The 27,015-nt window shown below is 32.8% G+C and overlaps 1 protein-coding gene across 5 annotated transcripts in view; it reads right to left on the bottom strand.

Moving 5' to 3' along the window:
- Positions 1 to 27,015, bottom strand: part of LOC101893030 (protein unc-13 homolog 4B) — a 305,332-nt gene that overhangs the window by 61,822 nt on the left and 216,495 nt on the right. For all 5 annotated transcript variants that reach the window (XR_009341667.1, XM_059118973.1, XM_059118974.1 and 2 more), the window contains 4 exons: positions 9,026 to 9,306; positions 8,804 to 8,962; positions 1,886 to 2,251; positions 1,569 to 1,829 (listed from right to left, as the gene is read on the bottom strand). Coding sequence is in view for 4 of the 5 variants with exons in the window: in XM_059118973.1 (XP_058974956.1) it covers positions 1,569 to 1,829; positions 1,886 to 2,251; positions 8,804 to 8,962; positions 9,026 to 9,306 (1,067 nt within the window). In the remaining variant the exon portion in view is untranslated. The remainder of the gene's footprint in view (positions 1 to 1,568; positions 1,830 to 1,885; positions 2,252 to 8,803; positions 8,963 to 9,025; positions 9,307 to 27,015) is intronic.

A 27,015-nucleotide genomic window follows, 5' to 3' on the forward strand; every position in this document is an offset into this window, starting at 1 on the left:
AATTCGATATGAGAATCACTTTTTGAATAAGTGGGAATTAAGGGACATACTTAATACTCATTTATTTAAAAGTATTTAATTTTTAAGAAGTAAGAACTTTAATCTGATCCCAACTGGTAATTAAAAATTTCATTAGCTTTTACACAATTTTGTATTTTCATTGCGTGTTTTGTTTCGATATAGTTTGCATATTGCTCAGGATGTAATCTCTTTAAATGTCTTCCTATATTTCCGGAATGTACAATTAAAATCTTGTTATTACAAATTTGCAAATTACACACAACTTCGTAACGTTTGATACATTTGTATTCATCGCGGCATTTTTGTAACTATTCACTGAACGTTTGATAAGATTTGAAAGACAGGACAACCAAAAAATACCATTTTTTGAGGAAAATTAAAATTTTCAATGGTTAAATGCAAATTATTATCACTTCAGATTTGGTCCTTTTTATACCCTTCACCATACTATGGAGGGTATATTAACTTTGTCATTCCGTTTGTAACTCCTCGAAATACTCATGTCAGACCCAACAAACTATATATATTCTTGATCAAGGGTGTGTCTGTCTGTTGTAGGCAGGTTAAGTTCGTAAATGGCCCATGTCCACGTTCCCTATATTCGGTATTCCAAATGGTGGAGGGTATTAAAATTTCGGCCCGGCCGAACTTACAGCTTTTTACTTGTTTTAAATATAACTGTAAATATTAATTAAAATTAAATTTGGAGTGGTTTGATATAGTTGATTGTTGGAGTCTGACACGATCGGATTGGTAAGAATGTGAAGTTAAAAGTGTTGAACTTTAAGTGTTAAATTTTGGTTTCAAGTGATAAATATAAACAAAGTTATTAAAATTATAAATCAAAGAACAGTTGAAATAATGCAATGATATTAATGTTGATAGGGCAGTGAACGAGACTTTATTGTACTAGTTGCTTGGGAGCTGCATGTAATTGAAAGAAAAAATCGTCGCAACAACAACCAAATCTAAACATATGTTTACTTGCAGTACCCAAACATATGTTATGTTTGGGACTGTTGCAAACATGTAGTAGTACATTGGTTTGCATTTAGTTTGGACATTATTTGCACACATTACAATTTTACAAGAGACGATTCCTTTCACTAAACTTGCTTGAGTTCGTATGAAATAGTAGACATTCGGTTGTTTAGCCTCTCAAAAATTAGTTACAGGCCTACTTAATACCCGACGTACCGTACAAAAATACTCACCTTCCCCAATATAGTAAAATGTTATGTTGTTGCAAAATGGTCAGGCTAAATCCCTTTATTGTTGTTTTTATAAAAACAACGTTTGTTAAAATGTTATGTTTGACCGTATAGCCAGGTACCCAAGATCCATATTTTCAACAAGCAAAAAACAAAAAAGTTCTGTGTTAAAATCGTTCACCATAGAAAATTTGTACGTCCGACGTATCTCGGTAACATTCATGTATTCAATTTATGTGGAAATGCCGAGGGTATACGACGGGTATTGAGTGGGGCTGTTACTTAGTAAATATTTCAGGAAAATTAAACAAAGTACAAAGAAATGTTTCTGCTTACCTCTAAACCTTTTTCATTAAACCTTCCCTTTATTGTCAATTGACCATATTTGGACTTAATGCATTCCTTTTGATGCCCAAGTCTTTCCAAATAATACTGATGAATTAAATCTGCTGTCTCGAACCCATGTAGCTCCAAAACCCTTTCAATTTCGGCTAATTCCTCATTGTTGGATAAAACAATATTTCCACTTTTGAAACATGAAAGCATTACTCCCAATGTGTTGCGTAAATTGTGAAAGAACGCTGGTGGGCGACGTTTCTGAAACAAATACTTAATATTTAGTCTGATGCTTCTTATTATTATAAATTACTCACGTCTAGATTCGATTTGATTAAATCGTGCATAATAAATGATAACTGGGACCAAATAGCATCTAAAGTGCGAGCAAAATTAACTTCATTTAATGTTTCATATAGAGTGCTCAAGGAGCCTTCTAAATACAACATAAGACGTTCCATTGAATTCGAATCCTCGTGCAAGACTTCAGCTCCTTCTGCAAGAAATCTACGAATTGGGGGAGCCATTTTGAGAGCTAATACCTCTATCAACTCCAAAATCTGATTCCGTTCTGTATCCAACGCATTATCAATAACGTTGTTAAGAGTAACTTCACAACGCTCTGCTTCAAGGTTAGTACGATACTCAGCCAAACGTTTGATTACATCATCCGTACCTAGTTCCTGTAAAAGCATGTATTGGTATTTATAAGAACATTGGCACTGTTAGTAAGATTTATTTATTTATTTATATATTTGGGAAAAGTGTAGAATCTCGTCCGTACATAGAATATTTCAACTAATTATTAAAAATAGTGAAATGAATAAAGTGGAATATTCGGTGTTTTAAAGGTTTTTTTTGTGCACAGAATTGTTGCGAATTTGGTATAAGGAGTTTTTTAATGGGTTCTACTTCTGGTGGCAGAACGATATAGTCTGTAAAGATCCGCGTTTTACTATAGCACCCATATGACGGTACCTTCGGATATTCGGTAATTTTAGCCACACTTTTTAACGAGATTGTCTAAAATTTTGTGTTTGTAGTTCTTAATGGGTTCTAGCTCTGGTGGAACAAATAGGTCCACATTTTCCAATAACTCCCATATAACGATACCTGCAGATATTTGGCATTTTTACGATTTAGGCCACAATTTCTATCGGATTTGTTTCAAATGCAGCATTTGCAGTTCATAATGGGTTATACAACCGGTGTTAAAATATTGTCCATATTGATATTTTATAACGTTATCTACGTTATTCAACTGATCTCAATGGTATTTGCAGATTAAAGTGGAATTCGTTTGAATCCATATACATTTATTTAAAAATGTTTATTTACCTAATATGTTTATTTACTAACAGTATTGAAGTTGAATTTTCTTTAATTTTAGCTTAACTGAATAGAAAATGAATAGAATACAAGTTCCCATATCTGAATGCAATGGATTTATGAATATATATTTTAACAATGAGATGTTGTCAAAGATGTAACCATTGTAAAATTAAGAAGGCAAGTTCATTTCAAATAAACATATTCATCTCTGCAAGAAAACAGGTGCCCATCTCTGAAGTGTGTGTATACAATGGATTTGAAAATATATATTTTGACAATGAGATGTTATCAAATGAATAATTTTGAAAAAAATGTGAACATATGCATGACTTCAAAACATTAAGTTCGACCGAGCCGAACTTTTAATACCCTCCACCATTGGATAAAGAAACATTTGTATATAAAAGTATGTGAATTCAAACGTGTTCCACTATAAACTACAAATATCATTAAATTAAATTAAAAAAAAAAAAACATAAAGTGGGTGAGCTCGTTTTATGGGGACCAAAACGGGATTCTCTATAAAAAGTTTTATACTTTAAGTATTGCCATAAATCTCAAATCTTCTTAAATACCAAATTGGAAACAGTCTCGTTTGTAAATGTGACTCGGATTATCAAAATACCGAGTATCGGGAGGTTTCGTTATATTTGCGCCATAGAAAACGTGGACCTAAATATTTAATGTTCTGCCACCGGAGCTAGAAAAATGTGGCAAAAATCATCCAAATATCGGGCTATACAAATAATTTTTCGCCACCGAAGCTAGAACCCATTATTACCCACAAATACCATTTCTTAGGCAAAACCGTGAAAAATAGTGGCAAAAATCATCAAAATACCGAATATCGGGAGGTACCATTATATGGGGGCTATACAAAAACGTTCACCTATACATACAATGTTTCGCCACGGAGCTAGAACCCATTATGAACTACAAATACGTGGAAAAATGTGGCAAAAATCATCAAAATATAGAATATTGAATGTCCGGAGGTACCGTTATATGGGGGCTATACAAAAACGTAGATCTATACATACAAAGTTTCGCCACCGGAACTAGAACCCATTATGACTTACAAATACCAATTTTTACACAAATCACTGCAAAACTATGGAAAAATCATAAAACTACCGAATATTGGTAGGTTCCTTTATATAGGAGCTATACAAAATTGTGGACCTATACATACAATGCTTCGCCACCGAAGCTAGAACCCATTATTTCAATTTTGTCAATTTTAAGACAAATCCGTGAAAAAAAAATCATCATCGTCGAAAATCATCAAAATACCGAATACCGGTAGGTACCGTTATATGGCGGCTATATCAAAACGTGGACCGATGTGTTTCATTTTCAATACCAACCAACCAAACTTTGAAGCATGGTAAAATTAAGAAGGTAAAGTCATGCAATCGTATGACAACTATTTTCAAAATTATTCATTTGACAACATCTCATTGTCAAAATTTATTTTCTATGCAGTAAAATTTGACCAGGTAACTTGGCACAGTTATATGGGGGCTGTACAAAGACGGGGCGGGCATACGAAATTTTTCTAATTTTTGCGAACTTTAAATACACGTGTGTGAAAAACCTAGCCTTCTATCTCAATTCGTCTGCTTGCAAACCCATAGAGCGCATTTTTCTCACCCAACCTTAAAATCTAGTCGTACGCCTCTAATGGTTTGAACATTCTAGGTCTATTTCCCTTAAACTTTTTGAATTTAACACATCAAAAAGAGCAATATTTTTAGATCCCGGCATTTTTAATTATTCAGTGAACGGTTGATAACATTTAAAGGACAGTCATTGACATAAATCTGGTAGACTATATTAAAAATATCAGTACATTTATCGGTGTGTCATGTCGGATGTCCAACACGTCTATATAAAGTCATGTCTGACTGATGTATACCCGAACTCTGTCAATTTATCTGTGGGATTTTTTTCTCTTGTTTTAGAGTCGTTTTCTCTTCTGTTTGCTTGGTAATATTTGTTTAAAACAAACAAAAAGGAAAATAAATGGGATGCGTTTCTCTTTCTCTCTCTCTCTCTTTAAAGGTTTGTTGTGTTTATACATTACCGAAAAAATTAATGCGTGATTATTGTCGTGCCCTGGGAAAAAATGTATTCGTTATTGGTACCAGACTCTAATACATTTCCTAAAAATGTTTGTATTGTACAAATATTTGCTCAGTTCCAGAACCTGCAAGAATGTATAAATGATACTACGATAACTTGTGATATTTGTACGTGAGATATATATTTCCCTCTATACAAGTTACCGAAAATTTTTAAATGGAAAGTTTTCGTAACACACCTGACATAAAAAACACGAGTAATACTTTTTTCCCATACTTAGAATGTTCTTTTCCACGAACAAGGTAAAAATTAATTTTCATTTAACTGAAATTGTAAAGAAAACATTTTTTTTTAAGTTTTATACCATGAGCTGTTCCAAAACTAATTGTAAACTCCCAACATACCAAAAATACAATACAGCTTGAGAATAATATTATAAAAATAGGTTGTCATAACAATTTTTCAATAATGCTTGAAAAACACTTATGTTGCACAAACTTTTCTCAGTTTTTGTTTTCAGTTTTTGTGAAAATTGTCAGCTAAAATTAGGTTTCTTTTGTAAAAAGCAAAAGCATGCGAATTTGGGACTCATTTCCGGACCGCAGAGGTGCAAAAATTTGTGGAGGATATGCAGAAGCTAAAATAAGATAAAAGAAAGCATCTATATATCAAGACTACAGGAGGAAGTGACAGTTGGGATGACCATCAGTGTATCAAATGTGTAAAATTATTACAAAATAAATATTGTGTACCAAATAAGCTTAATATAATACAATTACAACTATAAGCTTTTAAATAAGGGTTCAATTTCGATTATTCTATGTTCTCAAGCTTGAGGCTTATGTTCTTAAGCTCATTGTAATGTTTATGTAATGTGTAATAGTTTAAGATATACGTTTATTCAATGGTACTTATTGGTATGAAAACAAGATCAAGACTGAAGTTACAGTTTATTCAAAATTGACAGATGAGTATTTAATATAGAGTTGTCATATATTCGATAAGTCAACATTAAAGGGCAAGTTCATAAATAACAGTATTATTATTCACAAGTTATTTAGGTATGTTGGGCTGTACTCAAGTAATTATAGCAGACAGACAAAAATATTTGTTATGCAAATGGGAATGAGAATCTATATATATAAATGTAAGTTGTGTTAGTTACTACGCTTATAACTCAAGAACCGCTGATCTGATTTTAACGATTCATACAAATTCTGAATTGTCTCTTTTCCGAAAAGGATAATATTCAAAAAAATCGCGTAAAAATGTGATATATTAACATTTTCATTTTGACTTCTGAAATGTACAATCGTAATGTTTTATTTTGTATGTTTTTTTTTCCATTTTGACTTACTTTTTTCGAATGTACATTTGTAATGTTTTTTATAATATTTTTTTTTTCTTTTTGATTCGAATATTAATACCAATTTATTTGACTCGATTTCTTGAGAACTGAAATAGAAGCCGGGTTACATTGAAGTGTAGTACCAAATTATGTGGTGGCGAAACGAAATAGATGTTATCGAAATAATTTAACGCGGTCACACCAAATTTAAGTCAAAATTTCTAAAAATCTTGAAAAAAGAGATCTCATTGCAAAAATTCTCAAATCGGGGAAAAATTACATAAGGTATAACTAAAGAACGGCTTGACAATTCATACAATTTTGGAATGGTATCCAATAAAAATATTAATATATTAATTTCTTTTTGGTGTGATTTTTTTCAATTTGACATACTATATTGAAGTGAACATTTTTTATTGCCTTGAAATCTGAATGAATAATATTTAAAATAAAATGAGTGACCTACGTGGACCTACATCTTTCATATGGCAATAATCCGCCCAATGAGAACTCAAAATGCAATTCATTGGAACTGCAGTCAGTGAAATACCGAATATAAAGGGTGCAAAATGGTAGAGCGAATTGGACATTTAGGAAAAAAGAAAGAAATTCTTCCTAAACTTTCAAGATGTCTTAAATCGCTTTTGCAGGTCATGATATATGACCCCCGGATAAGGGTACAACCCTATTTCAAGTATTGTTTACATTTTAACCACATTTTACTTACACTCATTTTAATTTGATAAGAAACCATCCTCGCAAAATATGATCATGATTTGGTATAACCATCATATAATTTAAGCCATGTTCGGGGTCTTCGAAATTTTTTCATCTTTAGGCCTTTATTTGGCATCTTTGTTTCTAAGGGTGTAAAAACCTCTTCTCATAATATTTTCAATTTTCGGAGTAGAGTCCATCTTGGTCTTGACCACATTCATCAATTGATTTGGCTAAAAAATTGTATTTAGGCAACTCTGGGGTAGAGAATCGTCCCTCAGATAATTGTCCACATAGGCATTTATTCGAATATAGTTCTCACATTAGTGTACCCACAAATCCGCTTTCCTAACCAATGTTTGGTCAGAAAAGAAAATTTGATATACTATTGAATTTGAAACTCCAAAGAGAATATTGGTTGGGAACGTAGATGTGGGATTAACATCTACATGCCATAAACTCCGAAATATCAAATTGTGGCAGAAACATTAAAAAATCACGAATATTAATTTTTTTGTTCGTTATTGAATTATACTATGATGAAAAATATGGACTTTATGGGTTCTCCAACTCACAATTTAAATGACAAAAATAAATTAATTAATATTTCACGGTAATGGGTGTAAAAAAGCAATTATCTTTGACTATTTTGAAATCATTCCGCCCTCAATTATGAGGTGGACAAAACTAAATACCACGCAGCACGGTATTCTTAACATTGGAAATTCAATACCAAAAATTTAGCTGAGTTTTCACATGGGGCTATTATAGAAGTTCTATATCATACAGGTTTTTAACACTCAATTATAGCCTTAGGCTGAAAAATAAGATCAGGCTATTCAAAATATCTAAAACCGACGGTAGATTATTATCTATTATAATTTTTCCCATGAATGTTTATTTCTATTTAGAAATTACTATGGAGTTATTTTACTTATAATAAAAATTGTGCCGCTTTCATAATTCTATAATGCTTAAAAAAATATGCATTATAGACTAAAAGTAGGGGCCGGCAACGCGGACCGGGCCAGCTAGTAATATTATAAAAATAGTTTGTCTTCAATTTTTATTGTTCAACAATGCTGGAGAAAGAATTATGTTTCACAAACTTTTCTCAAATATGTCATTTGTTGACAAACTAGTTTTGATTTTTTGTAAAAATTGTGACAAAATTGTCTTTGGTTAAAAGCAAAATCAGGTGAATTTAGGACCCATTTCCGGACCCAATTCTTAAGGTAATGATGAATAATTAATCTGGGAATCTATGGTATATATTATTTCAATCTAATTTCAGACAGTTGCAGGAATTCAATAGAAGTGAATTTTAAGTGAAGGAGGTGCAGAAGCTCAAATAAAGGGAGAAATCGTCATCGTATCAAAGCCATCAAAGAAAAAGGTTTGAAATGATTAAAAATAAAAGCAATAAATATTTTATGCTATTACAAAAATAAGCTTAATATAATATAACTTTCGTAAGCATATTATACAATTACAAGTATAAGCTTATAAGTAAGGGTTTCGACTGTTCTATACTTGTTACACAAACATTTTTCAATGTTTTCTCAAGCTTAAGGCTTATGTTCATAAGCTTATTGTAATATTATTCTCATATTTGGTATGTTGGGTAGACGTAGTAAGGTTGTCTACACATTTTCAAATACGGGGCAAATTGTATAAATAAACCTTCTAAAGCAATACTTCAAATTTGTTTTCTATCAAAAGAAAAGCAATGTGTACAAATAATATTATTTACCTTTATAAATGATGGCAAGCTTTGTCTGATATAATCTATGTTGTTAATAGCTAAACACCATTCGGTGGATACTCGAAAGAGTTCCTCATTAACAGAGGACAAGGCATCAACACGACGAGACATCCTTTGGGCGTAGAAGACACAGCAACGACAAATGTCCTATTATAAAAGAAGAAGAACATAATATATATTGACTTTAAGAGGAATAGTAGAGATACTAACATCCACTATTTTTGCGACAAACGTATAGGATCCTTCAGCATCTGGCCAATCCAATTGTTGCCAGAAAATTTTGATTTGATAAAAGATTGCTAGGGTGTCAACGGCCGAGGAGCTATATTTCACAGTTTCATCCACAGCCTTCAATTCATCCAACTCAATTGCTTTTTCGATTCGATTAAGGGCTTTGATTATAGATATTGCCAGCCAATGGGTAACACCAGGCATAAACCACATATGGAACTTCTCTATTGCCAGTTCGTCATTGGGACACAAACCTTTACCTTAAATAAAAAAATTAATCATATTTTTAAATATTGATGTCAAGATAATTATCATTATATGAATGTATTCTTCTCTATTTCTAACATAAAGTGATATTAGTTATTATTTCATTACTCAAGGCGAAAACTTGGAATTGTTGATGGCAGAAAATAATAAAACCTAAAAAAATAATAATTCCCGATACGATACGATTTTCGAATACCTAACGTACGAACGTACAAATTTTAAAAATTAACAATTTTAACATTGAGAGAACATGTTGAAATTAAAAACGAATAATTGAGAAAATTTTAATTGTTATATGTGGAAAAAGCTGTTAATTTTTAAAATGTTTCCGTTATTTGGATATCTTGAACATATGAGTAATACAGTCATCTGAAAACTTTTACCATAGTGGTGAGGAATTTGAGAATTTTTGTACGGTACGTCGGATATTAGGTAGGTAATATTAAAATTTTATTGAGGTACAAGTGACAATACTATGACCCATAGTACAATGAAGACAAGGTAGGCTTACATTGAAAAAGTTGCAAGTATAGAGGTCTACATGTTCGTCCTTAAAAAATTCTGTTAAAATTTTAAAAATACCGAATATAGCCGTTATATTGTGGTCTATACGACATGGACCTACATAGGCCTTGTTTGTCATAAGCCATTACCATATTGAAATTCGAAAGTTGAAATAAACGGTGAATAATGTAGCTAAAATCATCAAAATATCATATATAGGGAGGTACCGTTATATCGGAGCTGTGCGAAGACCTGGACCAGCATAGACAATTTTCTGTCACAGGCAAATACGACATCTCAAAAATTTCGGTGGGTATTGTACCTACCGAATATAGGGAGGTACTGATATATGGGGCCTATACGAAGACCTGTACCTGCATAGACGTAATTTGAAACAATTCCGTTAAATAATGACGCTAAAATCATCAAAATACCGAATTTTGGGAAGTACCGTTATATGAGGGCTATACGATGACGTGGTCCTGCACAGACAATTTTCTGTATTAGGCTGTAGTATTCATTTCGAACTTCAAATTTGAAACAATTCCGATGAATAATGTCGCTAAAATCTTCAAAATAACGAATATCGGGAGTTACCGTTGTATGGGGGCTATAAGAAGACGTGGACATGCACACATAATTTTCTGTCATAGGTTGTATTATCCATTTCGAACTTCAAATACCAAAGTTGAAACAATTCCGGTGAATAATGTCGCTAAAATCATCAAAATACCGAATATCGGGAGGTACTTATATATGGGGGCTATATGAAAACGTGGACCTACGTGGCCCATTTACGAACTTAACCTGCCTACTGGAATAAACACGTGTGCAAAATTTTAGCCTTCTATCTAAATTAGTTCGAAAGATAGCGTGATTACAACAGACAGACAGACAGACGGGCATGGCTAAATCGATTTAGAATTTTGCGCTGATCAAGAATATATATACTTTGTTGGGTCTGACATGAGTATTTCGAGGAGTTACAAACGGAATGACAAAGTTAATATACCCTCCATAGTATGGTGGAGGGTATAAAAACAAACAACTTGTTACATTGATTTTGAATAAATAATTGAAAACAGCGAAAACTGATGGAAAGGTCAAACTTTCTTTTCAAAATCAAATCATCATCTATACATCTCTAAAGGTTCCTTTCGCTACAATAAGCATTTCGAAAACGCCCGAATTTGAATATTTTCTTATTTTTTATTATTGAAAATAATACACACACATAAACATATAAAGTTCATATATTAAGCCAAGAAAATAAAAAAATTAAAATATGGTAGTTCTGCCCTACCTTGATTTTATTGTACCATGCTATGACCTGTCTTTTTGACCGTATTAAGAAAATGGGTAGGACTTAGCCATTACTTTATTTTGGTCGCTAACTAAAAATTTAGTTAATGACTGAAATTGTTATGGGCGAGGAGAAGTTTGTGGCTATATACGAAAAGGGAACTGCACTATAAAAATGGTTAAAGATTGCCAAAGAAATTAACAACATCAAAGGGACGGTAAAAACTTCCGAACAATTCCAAACAATAATGTTAAATACTTGTTTCGTTTGTTCCGAAATGACAATACCCCCTTCAAATGTTTCGTTCGTATGTTGTATTGGGAAAGTTGACCCACAGGCGGGGAAAACATGAATTTTACTGTCGCTGACCCTCCGACGTAATAAACGAACAAAAATTGATATATTTTGTATGTTCCGAAAAAAATTGTTATCTATCAACATTTGTCGTTAAATTCATATATAGAAAGTTACAAATTCACACTACAGAAATAATTCTACAAAGACATCAACATAAAAATTTCAGAGCAATATTTTTGTGAAACATTTTAATGGTATTCCAGTTCAAAAATGAATTTCAAAAAGAAAATAGGAACTATGAACTTAGAAACCTTAAATATTCTATCGATGAAATTAATGAAATATTCTAAAATGAAAATTATTCATTCGATCTGACTGCAGAAATCTGATCGAAAACATAAGCTACACAAGCTGCAAACCGATATATAAGCCGATTTCCTTATCAACTCATAACTCGGAAGTTCGATCTACTGCGAATCTGATGTACTCATCATGACCTTTAATACCCAAAAGGATTTCCACCTCAGACCTTTATTTGTCTGAATTTAATAGCGTCCGAATAAAAATTGTATGGTTGTATGACCAAAATTAACAAACAAAATACTAGCAAATTTTCCATAAAGGAAACATTATATTTTGCAGTCAAATGAGCGACTCGTATGGAATTATTAACATCTGGTACCAGAATTTTACTATACTTTGCAACAATTGCTTACCTGGCTAAATTGCAAATGCCGAATTCTTCGAAATAATCTGAGTCACTCAGATATCTTTATAACCGGCTTTTACTTCAGACACCTTTCTTGTGCCATTTTGAAAGTAGGCAGAAAACATACACAAAACGTAACGAAATATTAAACTATAATATGAATTCAATACTTTGCGTGCATTTTGTATATCGTCGTTATAAATTTAGACACCAGCAACTATTGTTTAGCCAACAAATAAGTTAAGAAGTACAAAAGCAGTAAGTTCGGCCGGGCCGAACTTTGAATACCATCCACCATTTGGAACGAATTAAGCAATTTTCAAAAAAATAGAATCCATTAAAAATTCTGTTAATATCTTAAAAATACCGAATATCGGAAGGTGCCGATATATGGGAGATTCTACGATATTGTGGACCTATATAGACAAATCTATGTCTGGTGGTAAAGTACTCACAAAGAACTCCTGTGTAGAATCTCAGACAATTCCGTTGAAAAATGTGGCTAAAATCATCAAAATACCTAATATCGGGGAGTACCGTTACATGGGGGCTATACGATATCGTGGACCCATATACCCCATCTTCGAACTTGACCTGCCTGCAGACAAAAGACAGATCTGTGCAAAATTTTAGATTCCTATCTTAATTCGTTTTGACTGTAGCGTGATTACAACAGACGGATGAATCATCTTAGAATTTTACGCTGGTCTAAAATTATTATTTCGAGTTACAGACGGAAGGACGAACTTAATATATCCTCCATACTATGTATGGTGGAGGGTATAAAAACGGTCATTTTATTTTTAGAACATTAGAGTTGATTTTATGTCGAATTTCACCACACTTGATTTTTATACTCTACTCCGTGGTATAAGATATCCGTCCGTGTTTCCATGTATTTTTGCAGGCAAAGTACAAGTCTGATTTACTTTTATTGTGCACCAAATATGGAACATTAGGAACAAAGGGATAGATTTTGGTATGATATTATTTTATGTATGGATATTTAATTATATTAGTGTCCGGTTTAAACTTTAGTGTGCACGAAATGTGAATATCATCTGAAATAGAATTCGATAGAATTTAACTCGGAAGCAAGTATGTAAAATTTGGTGAAAATAGGTTCAGATAAAGTTAAACCTCCATAAATAAGTATATATATTTTTTTAAAATATATATATTTTTCGCGCTACATCAACGATTTTTGCTATCAAGTTTGAAAAAGAAAATTGTCCCCCTAATCCATTTGTTTTATTAGATTGAGTTGTCGCGACCAAAATTTATGGTGGTTTCATTTCAGCTTTTAAGAAAAAAAATATTTAGGAAACAAGAATTATAAACAGGAATTATAAAATTGTAAAAAATATTGTATTACAAATAACACCGAAAAATATTATTATAATATTTTGTATATGGATGCAGAACGCGAAATAAACTTTGTTATTGGGCATCCGATATTCTTTTGATTTGCACAAATGTTGTGAAATTTCTTTTAACGGCTATGATGTGGGATCATCGGCGTTATAGAGGGAAAAAATTGTAAAACGCTGATAATTTGTACAAAGTTCATCTACACAATATTTTTGGGATGAAAGTAACTGTTCTTTCTTATCGGTAAAGTTGCAAATATTTTCACAAAAACATGTAGGGTGAAAGAGATTATTTAATACACTGAAAGTGACCAACAGTAATCGCAATATTTGTAACAGTTTTTTTCATATATTTTCCTATATCAAGGTACTAACTTCCGCGATTCTAGATGGAGGATTTCAGGTTTTGTTTAATTCGAATTTCATTGAAACGGGGCGTACACAGCGTGTTTAATGTATCAAATATATCAAATCGGCCGAAAATATACATGGGAGCTATATCCAAATCTAAACCGATTTCCGTTGTGCATTCCTTAATCGATCAATAGATAATATGTAAAATCTAAATTTTTGGGAGGTGCCTCGGATTCTGATACCATATCTCCTGTTCAAGGTGGAATTTCATAAATTTATATAGCCTATGTTAGTTTCTGGCGATGTTGTGGTATACTTGGAAATTTTCAGGAAAATCTCTTCAGCGGTTTTCGAGTCCATAAATTACAAACAAACAAACCCTGAAACATTTTCCTCTTTTGTAGATATAGATGTAAATATGTATGTATTTGAAAACAATACGGTATACATTTTGATTGCAAAATTAGAGATATCTGTATTCAAAAATTATTATCATTAACTAATGAAACTGAAGAAGAAGGTAACAACAAACTGAATTAACGAGGAGCATAATGTGTAACACTAAACATCTTTCTAACTATTACAGATCCAAGTATGTATATATTTGGGGCTGCTTGCAAACAAATATATATATAAATAAATATATATATGTGTTTACAACATTTACATTTTAATTGTTTGGGTACAAACATATTTTTTATGTTAGAACATATTTTTAAACGGGTGAGAGATAATGATACAGAGCGTAGCAATAGCGCTCTCACGCATTTTATAACAAAGGGCTGTTTGTATAGTCAGTGTTGCCAACATTTTGAGAGCTAGAAGCGTAATTAAAAACCAGAAAAGCGTAAATGGCGTAAAAACTTTCCTTAAAAAAGCGCTATGTATTTTTTTCTAAACAAAATATCAAAATTGTCAATAAAACACTTTTTTATACCCCCACCTTGGAAAGGAGTGTATATTAACATTGTTTTTCCGTTTATGACATCCCTAAATATTTGCCGTAGACACCATAATGTGTATTTAACGATGTCCGTCTGTCTGTATGTCTGCCTCTCTGTCCGTCTGGCTGTTGAAATCACGATACACACATTATTTGACGTAGAGCGTCAAAATTTAGCAGAATAATTTGTATTGTGTCTAGGATGGTTGGTAATGAATATGAGATATATCGGTCCACGTTTTGCTTTAATCCCTATATAACGGTACCTCCCGATATTTGCCACATTTTTTCACGGATTTGTCTGAAAATTGGTATTTGTAGGTCATAGTGGGTCCTCGTTCGTATGGCGAAACATTGCATGTATAAGTCCACGCTTTGGTATTTCCCCCATATAACGGTATCTCACGATATTCGGTATTTTGATGATTTTTGCCACATTTTTCATGGATTTGTCTAAAAATTGGTATTTGTTGATCGTAATGAGTTCTAGCTCCGTTTGCGAAATATTGTATGTATTGGTCCTCGTTTTTGCATAGCCCTCCCGATATTTGGTATTTTGATGATTTTTGCCATATTTTCCCACGAATATATCTAAAATTTGGTATTAGTGGGTCATAATTGGTCCTAATGTTTTCATTACCCTAAGGTGGAGGGTATTAAAAGTTCGGCCCGGCCGAACTTAATGATTTTTTATTCAAATAAGTAAAAAACCTGCCACCAATTGGAACGAATTAGGACATTTACAAAAAATTAAAATCCATTAAAAATTATGTTAAAATCTTAAAAATACCCAATAACGGAAAATGTCGATATACGGAAGATATACGATATTGTGAACCTATATGGACAATTCTATTTCAAGGTGTAAAATACTCACAAAGAACTCCTGGTGTAGAATTTCAGACAATTCCATTTAAAAAAATGTGCCATTTATGAACTTACGTTTTTGTCTTGTTCATTTTTCTTTTCCTTCAATTGATTTATAATACACAAAATTCTTCGTTTAATTTTAGTTTATTAAAAAAGAGTTACATGTAAACAAAAGTAAAGTAAAGTAAAGAATTTACGGACAGGGTAAAATCGTCTTAGAATTTTACGTTATTCAAAATATATATACTTTGTTGGATCTAAAATTATTATTTCGATGAGTTACAAACGGAATGACGAACCTAATATACCCTCCATACTATGTATGGTGGAGGTTATACAAGTAGGATGCATATTTTTAATACGAATAAGACCTATTTTTATTGCCAAACTTGACAACGTTTGAAGGGATAATTGGACTTAACGTACTTAAACAAAATGATGCTGAACTCGACCTGAAAAGTAAACATATACTTACTGATAGTGGTTCTGAAGTTATCCAAATTTTAAGTGTCCAGACGTACATTTCACAAACATCAAAGACATTACGGTGCCCCAAGATATTAAAGAATATTTTAAATTAATCTTGGAAAACCAAATGGGAGTCTTCGCATAACAATACTAATATCATAGCTATTATTCGTACACGATATGTGGAACCAATATACTCAGAATTGTATCCTTACCTAAAGGGAGTATCAGATTTCGTACATTCTGAAACATAGGCCATGTCAAAAGAGGGATAATCCGACCATCTCGCTCGCCTCATAACAAGCCCGTATAGGTTGTAGATAAAAAGAGGCGGCAAATGAAACCGTCACACGCAGCCTGAATGTTGCTCTGTGGTATTTTGCGCCATTCCCGGCGAAGCGCTTGCTTCAGATGATCGACACTTTGGTATTTTTTAGTGCCAACTTTGCTTACCAAAATACTCCAGACACAATAGCCCAACGGATTGGTATCTGGAGATTTTGGTGGCCATTGTGCGATGGAAATAAAGCGAGGAACCTCATTTTGTAACCATTCTTGGGTGGCGCGTGCTGAGTGCGATGATGCTGAGTCCTGTTGGAATATCCAACGTCTGTTTGCGTGCCCATGGCTTTAATACTCCCTCTAGAATATTTTCGCTGTTATATTCGGCATTTATTCTGATGCTACGGCCGATTAATACGAGCGGAAAGCGATCATAGGCTGTTATGGCGGCCCACACCATCATCATGACCGGCGCTTGAGTTCTGGTGGCCAACCGAAAGTGCACATTTTGAGCTGACCTTTTTGGCAAGTAAACACGATCATTTTGTTTGTTTACAAACTGCTAGACAACGAATATTTTCTCATCGGAGACAACGAAATTCGGCAGTTTACAACTTTCGGCCAAGCGAAGCAACTCTTTGCTCTTTTGAGTCTATTTTCTTTCAGTTGCGGTGTAAGTTCTTGCATTGTTTGGAATTTCAATGGCTTCACCCCGAGCTCATTTTTCAATATTTGCCGAATGAAATATTGCGATATGTTCAACTCACGAGCGATTTTTCGACAATTTATTGCGACGCGGGTTTCGATCAAGTCGCTTCTTTACTTTTCGAACCATTTCTGTTGATGTTGCTGTTTTCTTCCGTCCATTTCCTTGACGTCGGGCTACGCTAACAGTATCGCGAGCAATGACACGAAAGACACGAAAGATTTATTCACATTTAAATGCTGGAGTGCTCTAACGATAGCCACTTGTGGTTTTCCAGCCAAATATAAAGAAATCAGTTTGAATTCCATCGCGAATAACTTCTTTGTTTTTGGAAAATTCTCACCAAAATGGTTTTGTACGCTTGTAAACAATATAATGAACTGTCACTGGAATAATTCTCACAGGTGTCAAACGAGTGGCTTAGAAATGACAGCAGTCTGAAGTTGGTTGCAGTTTTTTCATCTCACCCTGTATAGAAAGCCCAACCAAAAAACAATAGACAACAAGTTATTTAGGCAAAGAATAGTTCTTTACCTCTTTATATTTAAAGCAGGGGTATGCGAAGAGTATCCCATGGGATGCCTGTGTGTTCACCAACACAATTGTAAAAAAATGAATTGTTTTGCATTTTCTGTCAAAATGTTTTTGGTAGAATATTGAATTTTTTTCCGAGCAGGAACGTGCTACCGGATATTATTATGAATACACCGTTAGAAATATTGGGGTACATAAATATAATTTTGATTTCAGAAAGAGACGTGACAAAGATGGCCATGGATTATTTTCAGTTTCATTGAGATAGTGAATGAGAAACGTTCTAAATATCCTTTCCGGACCACTTTAGTATATTTTTTCCTTATAGCATTATCTCAATATCTTTAATATTTTTTACGTCATTCGTCGTATCTATACTCTTCCAAATTAATTTATAGTTAATTTAATTGTGTAAATATAAGATTGATTATTTTTTAGTCAAAATATGAATTTCTACGAACAAAAATTTTCAAAGACCATGACTCGAAAAATATTCTTTAAAAAATCAACGTCTCGAAGGCTCTTTAAAAAATAAAAACTCTGCGTTTCAAAGGTTCCTAAAAATATTTTTTAAAAAATCTATGCTCTTCAAAAAAAATATTCTTAAAAAATCCACGTTTAGGAGGCTTATAAAAAAATATTCTTTAAAAAGTCCCCATCTCGAAGGCTCTTCAAAAAATATCCATTAAAAATCCAAGTGTCGAAGGTCCTTCAAAAAATATTTCTTAAAAAATCCTTGTGTCGAAGTCTTCACAAAAAATATTCTTTAAAAAATCCAAGCCTCAAAGGCTCTTCAACTAATATGAAAACAAATATAAACATTAAGAAAAAACTAACAAAATATTTCTCACTGTGTAGAGAGAGGCAATGATCACAATCACAAAATAATTATGAATTTCTCTGCTAGCCCTGATCAAAAATTAGGTTTTAAGTAGATATTACTCTCCGAAAAAGACAGGAAATAGATTGCTTTCTCGGTGGGATATGCGAAATATGAATTTTGTAGACTTCCCTTTGGTTTAAAGAATGCACCAAGTATTTTCCAAAGAGCCATTGACGATGTGCTTAGAGAACAAATAGGAAAATCATGTCGATGACGTAATTATATCTTCGGAAAAGTGGAAAGACCACGTAAAACACCTAAAATGGGTCCTGGAAAAGTTGTATGAAGCCAATATGTGAGTATTGCGGGAAAAGTCGAACTTTTTCAAGGAAATATTTAGTATTCTTAGTTTCACGTGGAGGCATAAGAACATTCCCAAATAAAGTAGAGGCTATTGGAAACTACGAACTGCCGACTAAATTATTCAATGTTAGGTTATTTCTTCCATTAGCAAGCAATTACAGGTGTTCCATTAACGATTTTACTTCAATAGCAAAACCTATAAATGATCTTCTAAAAGTTGAAAATGGCAAGGTAAGCGCAAGGCAATCAAAGGAAATTCCGGTCAATTTTGACGAAAACCAACATCGAGCGTTAGAAAATTTAAGGGAGTACTTGCATCTGAAAATCTTATGTTACAATACCCAGATTACAAAAAAGCGTTTGATTTAATAACGCAAGTTTCGTCCGTTGGTTTGGGTGGAGCCTTGCCCCAAGATGGGCTCTAATAGATCGGGAATTAAATTTTGCAACAAATGAGAGGGAAACCTCCACCATTTGGAACTAACTAGGAAATTTTCAAAAAAAAAAAAATAATAATAATAATAATAAAATCAATTAACAATTCTGTTAAAATCTTAAAAATATCGAATATCGAAAGGTCCGGATATATTGGGGGGACATGCGATATTGTGGAACTATACAGACAGATCTATGTCTGGGGGTAAAATAAGTACTCACAAAGAACTCCTTATGTAGAATTTTAGACAATTCCGTTGAAAAATATAGATATACAATAGCGTGGACCTATATAGACAATTCACTTTCAGGGGGTAAAGTACTCACAATGAATTCCTTGTGTATAATTTCAGACAATTCCGGCGACTAATGTTGCTAAAATCATCAAAATACCGAATAGCGGGGGGTACTGTTATATGGGGGCTATACGATATCGTGGATCTATATAGATAATTATTTTCCTGGAGATAAAGTACTCACAAGGAACTCCTTGTGTTGATTTTCAGACAATTGCATTGGAAATTGTGGATAAAATCATCAAAATATCGAATATCGGAAGGTGCCGTTATATGGAGGATATACGTTATCGTGGACCTATATAGACAATTCTATTTCAGGGGGTAAAGTACTCACAAGAAACTCACTGTGTGGAATTTCAGACAATTCCATTGAAAAATGTGACTAAAATCATCAAAATTCCGAATAGGGGTACCGTTATATGGGGGCTTTACGATATCGTGGACCGATATAGCCCATCTTCAAACTTGACCTGCCTGCAGACAAAAGAGAGATCTGTGCAAAATTTTAGCATCCTATCTGAATTCGTTTTGAGTGTAGCGTGATTACAACAGAGGGAGTTACAAACGGCTAAATCGTCTAAGAATTTAAGCTGATAGAGAATATAAAGAATATATATTTATATATTTTAAAATTATTATTTCGACGGTATAAAAACTCGATTGGATGTAGGATTTAGATAGCACTACTTCTCTCGTCGTCAACAAAAATCGCTGACTAAACTAACTGAAACGATATACCAATTACGGCCAGAGATACTATTATTTAGGAGGATTCCGGATACCTGAGACACTCAAGCAACTTATCTATGTATTCGACCATAATAAACGAAACAGAGGAAATGAGAGAACAATTTTCGAAGTCACATATGAAACAGCTTCTGGTTCAAACATAAGACACAGGAACAATAACAAGTAAAAAAGCAGTAAGTTCGGCCGGGCCGAACTTTGAATACCCTCCATCATTTGGAATGAATTAGAAAATTTTCAAAAAATAAAATCCATTAAAAGTATCTGTTAAAATTTTAAAAATACCGAATATCGGAAGGTGCCGTTATATGGGGGATATACGATATCGTGGACCTATATAGGCAATTCTCTTTCAGGGGGTAAAGTACTCACAAGTAACTTCTTGTGTAGAATTTCAGACAATTCCATTGAAATATATGGCTAAAATCATCAAAATACCGCATATCGGGGGGTACCGTTATATGGGGCTATACGATATCATGGACCGATATAGCTCATCTTCGAACTTGACCTGCCTGCAGACAAAAGACAGATATGTGTTTCCTATCCTAATTCAATTTTACTGTAGCGTGATTACAACAGACGGACAGGGCTAAGTCGTTTTCGAATTTTACGCTGATCAATAATATATATACTTCGTTGGGTCTAAAATTATTATTTCGATGAGTTACAAACGAAATGACGAACTTAATATGCATTCTAGAAGCATGCGGTGGTACCCCAGATTTCGAGAAAATTAAATTCATGCAAAATGAGCTCATAGATTCGGAACATAGGCGGATAATAATTCATACAAGACTCAAGAAAGAATGAATAAATGGACAAGCACAGACAACAAATTAGTAAGAGGTACAAAGCCAAACAAATAAATACGGAAAATTTGTACGAAACTTTGCTTTATAAAAATAGAATCATTATTTCTGAACTTGAAAACCTAATGTTATCAGTAACAGTTACATGGATAGGAATAATTAATCCTACAATTTTGGACTCAAATGTTTAGAAAGTATAATAAACGAACGCACTACCAATTTTTCAATAACATATCTTATGGAAGTATCCCAAATTAAAAACTTTAATTTAGTAATAATTATAAACTTTGTTATAAAAATACCTAGAAAAAATCTAATTTGTAAGAAAATAATTCACATCCAGTTCAGCAATAACGTAGCTGATTGCGGTGACCAAGTAAAGCCAATTGCTAACTGCTGCGCCACTCTTAAGACAACATTCTGTAGAAAGCTGCCCAACATAACAACTTTACTCATGGGGCATTGTACACTGCACCACCCGACATAATCTTGACTATTAACAATTTTGGACGACGGTAACAGGAACATTTCTCATTACATTTAAAGACGAGATCAAGATTAATGACTCCGTTTATCATTACCTAAAGAACTATGTACCGTCTGTATCAACATTACTTAATATAACGGGATATCATGAAATACCAATCTGAGAACTTGCGATATATTTGTGATATTGAAGAACAACTAATAAAAAGACCTATACTATTTGGAGTGGTCAAAATAACCTTCCTAGTCATTTGTTAAATCTTCTTCCATATTTATCAGAGACGTTTTAAATTTCACACTTGCGCTTCATATCGAGTACTACAACCTGTGACAGAAAATTGCCTATGCAGTTTCGGTATTATGATGGTTTTTTTACACTTCTGACTCTTCTATTAAATATAGTATCATGTAAAATATAACCCATTTAAAAATTCAAGATTCACCTATTCCACAACTTTATTTAGACCCACGCACTGACAATGATCATCATACCGAATTTCAGAATTCCAGCTGAACCACAGAATTTTCAACAGTGGCCCTTATATTAAAATTCTTAATTCAAATCAATTTCATATAATAACATATTACACATTAGAGCCATTTAGAACTATCCGTACACGGTAATAAAATACATAAGAAATAAAACTGCTGCAGGAGGAATATCAATTTTAGTATACATTAATATATGTTTTCAAAATCGATTACGAAGATCGGATAAAGTGTACATCATGTCAGAATACAAATATCAAAGGCTTATTTGTGTTTATGGTATTGCCAGTTGATTCTAGGAGTCTAGGATTCTTGCATATTTGTTCCGTAATTAGTTGTAATCCAATATAATATGATTTGAGTATTCAGCAGTGTGTTTTGACTCAAATTACTTTGCAACCAAAGCTAAAACTGTGATTAATGCATTGTGCATTATATCAAGCATGCTTAAGTTCAGTATAATTGTCACATCTACCTCGAGGGAAAATAATATCAATTTCAAATATATAAACTTCAGACTCAATATTCAATACAAAAAATATTATATGAAGGCTGTACACGGATAAACAATGGCCTATGTAGACGATGTTCTGTAGAAGTATGAAAATCCATTACAAACTCTAAGTTACGAATTTTAGACAATCGGTATAATATCGAATACCGGAATGTACAGTTATACGAAAATGTGGACCATAATGGCCCATTTACGAACTTAAACTGCCTACTGCCAAAATACACGTATAAGCAAAATGTTAACCTTCTGTCTCAATTCGATTCGTGATTTCAACAAACGGACATCGCTAAATAGACTTAGAATTTCAATGTGATCAAGAATATATACTTTTTAGGGTCTAAAATGAGTATTTCGATGAGTTACAAACGGACTGACAATGTTAATATACCTGGTGGACGGTATAAACATGTTGTTTTTAGCTCTTGACATTTTTATTTTGATTCAATTAACGTTAAAATGGCTGACACTTTCGTGAAATAATTTCCAATAAGCTCTAAAAAAATGAGATCATAAAATTTTCAAAATGCCAACACTGCAATAGAATTTTTTATTTGAGTTCCAGCCGTTTCATTCTTTCATTATTCTTTTATAATGTCTAACGTCACGGCCACCAGGGCATGGTATCGACAATAACGGCATGTTACCCAACGAGGATACAAATATTTCACATTTAAGAAAAAATTACACATGTATCAACATTTTTTTATCTATATTCTGTAAACAATATTCTGTATAACAAGTAAAAACATTAAGTTCGGCGGGGCCAAACTTTTAATACCCTCCACCTTAGGGCAAAGGAAACATTAGAAGAAATGTGGCAAAAATAAGCAAAATACTGAATATCGGGAGGTACTATTATGTAGGGGCTATACGAAAACGTGGACCTATACATACAATGTTCAGTCACCGGAGCTAGAACCTATTATGACCTACAAATACTAATTCTTAGACAAATCCTTAGAAAAATGTGACAAAAATAATTAAAACACCGAATATCGGGAGGTACCTTTATATGGGGGGCTATACCAAAACGTGGACCTATACATGCAATGTTTCGCCACAGGGACCCGTTATGACCTACAAATACCAATTTTCAGACAAATCCGTGAAAAAATGTATAAATATCAAATGCATAAATTATCAAAATATCGAATATCAGGAGGTTCCGTTACATGGGGACTATACCAGAACGTGGACTGATATATCTCATTTTCAATACCAACCATCCTAGACACAATACAAATTGCTCTGCTAAAATTTGGCGCTCCACGTCAAATAATGTGGGCTGTATCGTGATTTCAACAGACAGACAGACGGACATCGTTAAATCCACTTAGAATTTTATGCTGATTATGAAAAAATATACTTTATGGGGTCTACGACGAATATTTAAGGATGTTACAAACGGAATGACAAAGTTAATATACCCTCCTTTCCAAGGTGGATGGTATAAAAATCAATTGTTGTTCGTTAGCAATATAATCAGTTGAGAACGGCTGGACCGATTTGCATAATTTTTTGTACAAACGTTCATTATACCCCGAGTTAGGTTTTTAAAGAAAAAATATTGACCACTCCTACTTCTACGCCCACAATTTTAATTTATCTAATATCCTTAAATTTGCCAAAATAATGAAGGTAACGGTTTGAAATTTTTTACAGGAGATACAGTTGACTTTCCCTCCAACCCTAAATATTTATTTGGAGGCTGAGGAACTGACCACACCAACTTTTTAATCTATATATAAGAAAAAAGTTACCTCGAGTTAGTTTTTTATGCAAAGAAAAATTGTCAGCGCACACTTTTACTCTCATTTTTTCGATTTACTTAAAATCCTTATATTTGCCAAAATAATGAATGAAATACGTGGTACTGTTGACTCTCCCTCCAACCCAAAGTATCTATTTAGAGTCAGAGGAACTGGTTATGACCATTTTTTTAAATCCATATGTATAAAAATAGTGTAAAAAAGTATAGTTACACGTCAATTGAGGAAAATGTTTGTTTGTTTATAATTTATGGACTCGAAAACCGCTGAACAGATTTTCCTGAAAATTTTCAAGTATACTACAACATCGCCTGAAAGTAACATAGGCCATTTAAATTTTTAAAATTCCAGTTGGAACTGGAGGTATAGCATCAGAATCGGAAGTACCTCACAAAAATTTAGATTTTATATGCACATATCTACTGATCGAGTCCAAATTTGGAATGCGTAACGGAATTTGAAACAAAAATAAATTTGCCAAATTATTTTGAAATCGGTTCCGATTTGGATAGTGCCCATATAATTTTCGACCGATTTCGTTTATTTGATGCACCAAACACGATATGTGTGTTTGATTGCAATGAAATTTAGAATGTGTGACGGGATTTTGATCCGAAAATAGATTTGTAAAATTATATTGAAATCGTTTCAGATTTAGACATAGGTCCCATAGATATAGATCTGAACCGATTTCAATATAATTTGACAAATTTATATATAAGAAAGTTGTGTAAGTTGTTATAACTTAAGAACCGCTGGACTGATTTTAACGATTCATACAAATTCGGAATTGTCTCCTGTCCGAAAAGGATAATATACAAAAAATCGCGTAAAAAATGTGATATATTAACATTTTCATTTTGACTTTTGAAATGTACAAAAGTAATGTTTTATTTTGCATGATTTTTTCCATTTTGACTTACTTTTTTCTAATGTACATTTGTAGTGTGTTTTAAAAGGTTTTTTATATTCTATTTTTGAATTCGAATATTAATACCAATTTATTTCATTTCTTGATAACTGAAATTGATGGCGGGTTACATGGAAGTGTAGTACCGAATTATGTGGTGGAGTAACGGAATAGATGATATCGAAATAATTTAACGCTGTCACACCAAAGTTAAAAGATAATTACTTTTTCAAAATCGCTAAAAAATCACAAAAAAGAGATCTCATTGCAAAAACTCTCAAAAAAAATCGAAAAAAAATTCAATGGAATCTAATTTTAAAAAAATAATACATTCTATTGACAAACTTAGTAAGAACCTTTAAACATTTGCTGTAAAAAATCAGCGAACAAGTTGAAGATTTTTTCAATTTGTTATTCTTTTTTTTGTGAATTTTTTTCAATTTGTATTATCATATTGAATTCAGTGGATTTTTTGTGAACAAAATAAAGAATAATTTTTCACTATATACAATTTTTCACCAAAAAAATGAAATAAGTGCGAAATAGGGTGTTAACTGACATCTACCTTTCAACTCCAACAAAAATGACCGAAAAAGTCTAATGGGGCTCATTTCAAAGCACCTACTTCTTTCATGTGACAATAATCCGTCCAATGAGAGCTTAAAATGCAAAATTCTTTGGGAGTACAATCAGTAAAATACCAAATATAAAGGGTGCAAAATAGTAGAGCGAATGGGACTTTTAGTAAGAAATGAATTTCTATCCTTCCAGAAATTCTTCCCAAACATTCAAGACACCTTAAATCGCTTTGGCAGGTCATGATATCGATCATAACTCAAGGATAAGGGTACAACACGATTTCATATTTATATAACCATCGTATGATTTAAGCTATTTTTGTGGTCTTGGCCACTTTTTTCATTTTTTTGGCCCTTATTTGGCATCTTTGTTTCTAAGAGGGTAGAGAACCTCTTCGCATAAAATTTAAAATTTTCAGAGTAGGGCCCATGTTGGTCTTGACCTCATTCATCAATTGATTTGGGTAAAAAATTGTATATATGCTACACTGGGTTAGGGAACCATCATACAGATAATTGTAAAGTCCCCACATTATTTAAGTAAAGTCCCCACATTGGAGTATCCCCAAGTCCAATTTCACATCTAATGTGTGGTCAAAAAAGAAAATTATGTAGTCTATTGAATTTGTAACCCCCAAGTGAATATTAGTTGGGAACGTAGATTTGGGATGTACTCTATTTGAAATAAATTGTGGAAACATGAACAAATTACAAATATAAAAAAGTAGCACGGGATCGAATATTTGTTGAAAAATTTCATTGAATTATACTATGATGAAAAATATGGACTTTATGGGGTCTCCAACTTACAATTTAAATGGCAAATAAAATTAATTCCCATATTACGTAATTACAAATAACCCAGCCATTCTCAATTGATGTGTAACTATAATTTTTACACTATTTTGATACATATGGATTTAAAAAAATAGTCGTAGCCAGTTCCTCTGACTCTAAATAGATACTTTGAGTTGGAGGGAGAGTCAACAGTACCACGTATGTTAACTTTCAAACAAATACCGTTATTATTTTGGCAAATAGAAGGATGTTAAGTAAATCGAAAAACATGGGAGTAAAAGTGTGCGCGGACAATTTTTCTTTGCATAAAAAACTAACTCGAGTTAGGACCAACGTTTG

The sequence above is a fragment of the Musca domestica genome, unplaced genomic scaffold (assembly GCF_030504385.1).
Source record: "Musca domestica strain aabys unplaced genomic scaffold, Musca_domestica.polishedcontigs.V.1.1 139, whole genome shotgun sequence".
In the NCBI taxonomy this organism is placed as follows: Eukaryota; Metazoa; Arthropoda; class Insecta; order Diptera; family Muscidae; genus Musca; species Musca domestica.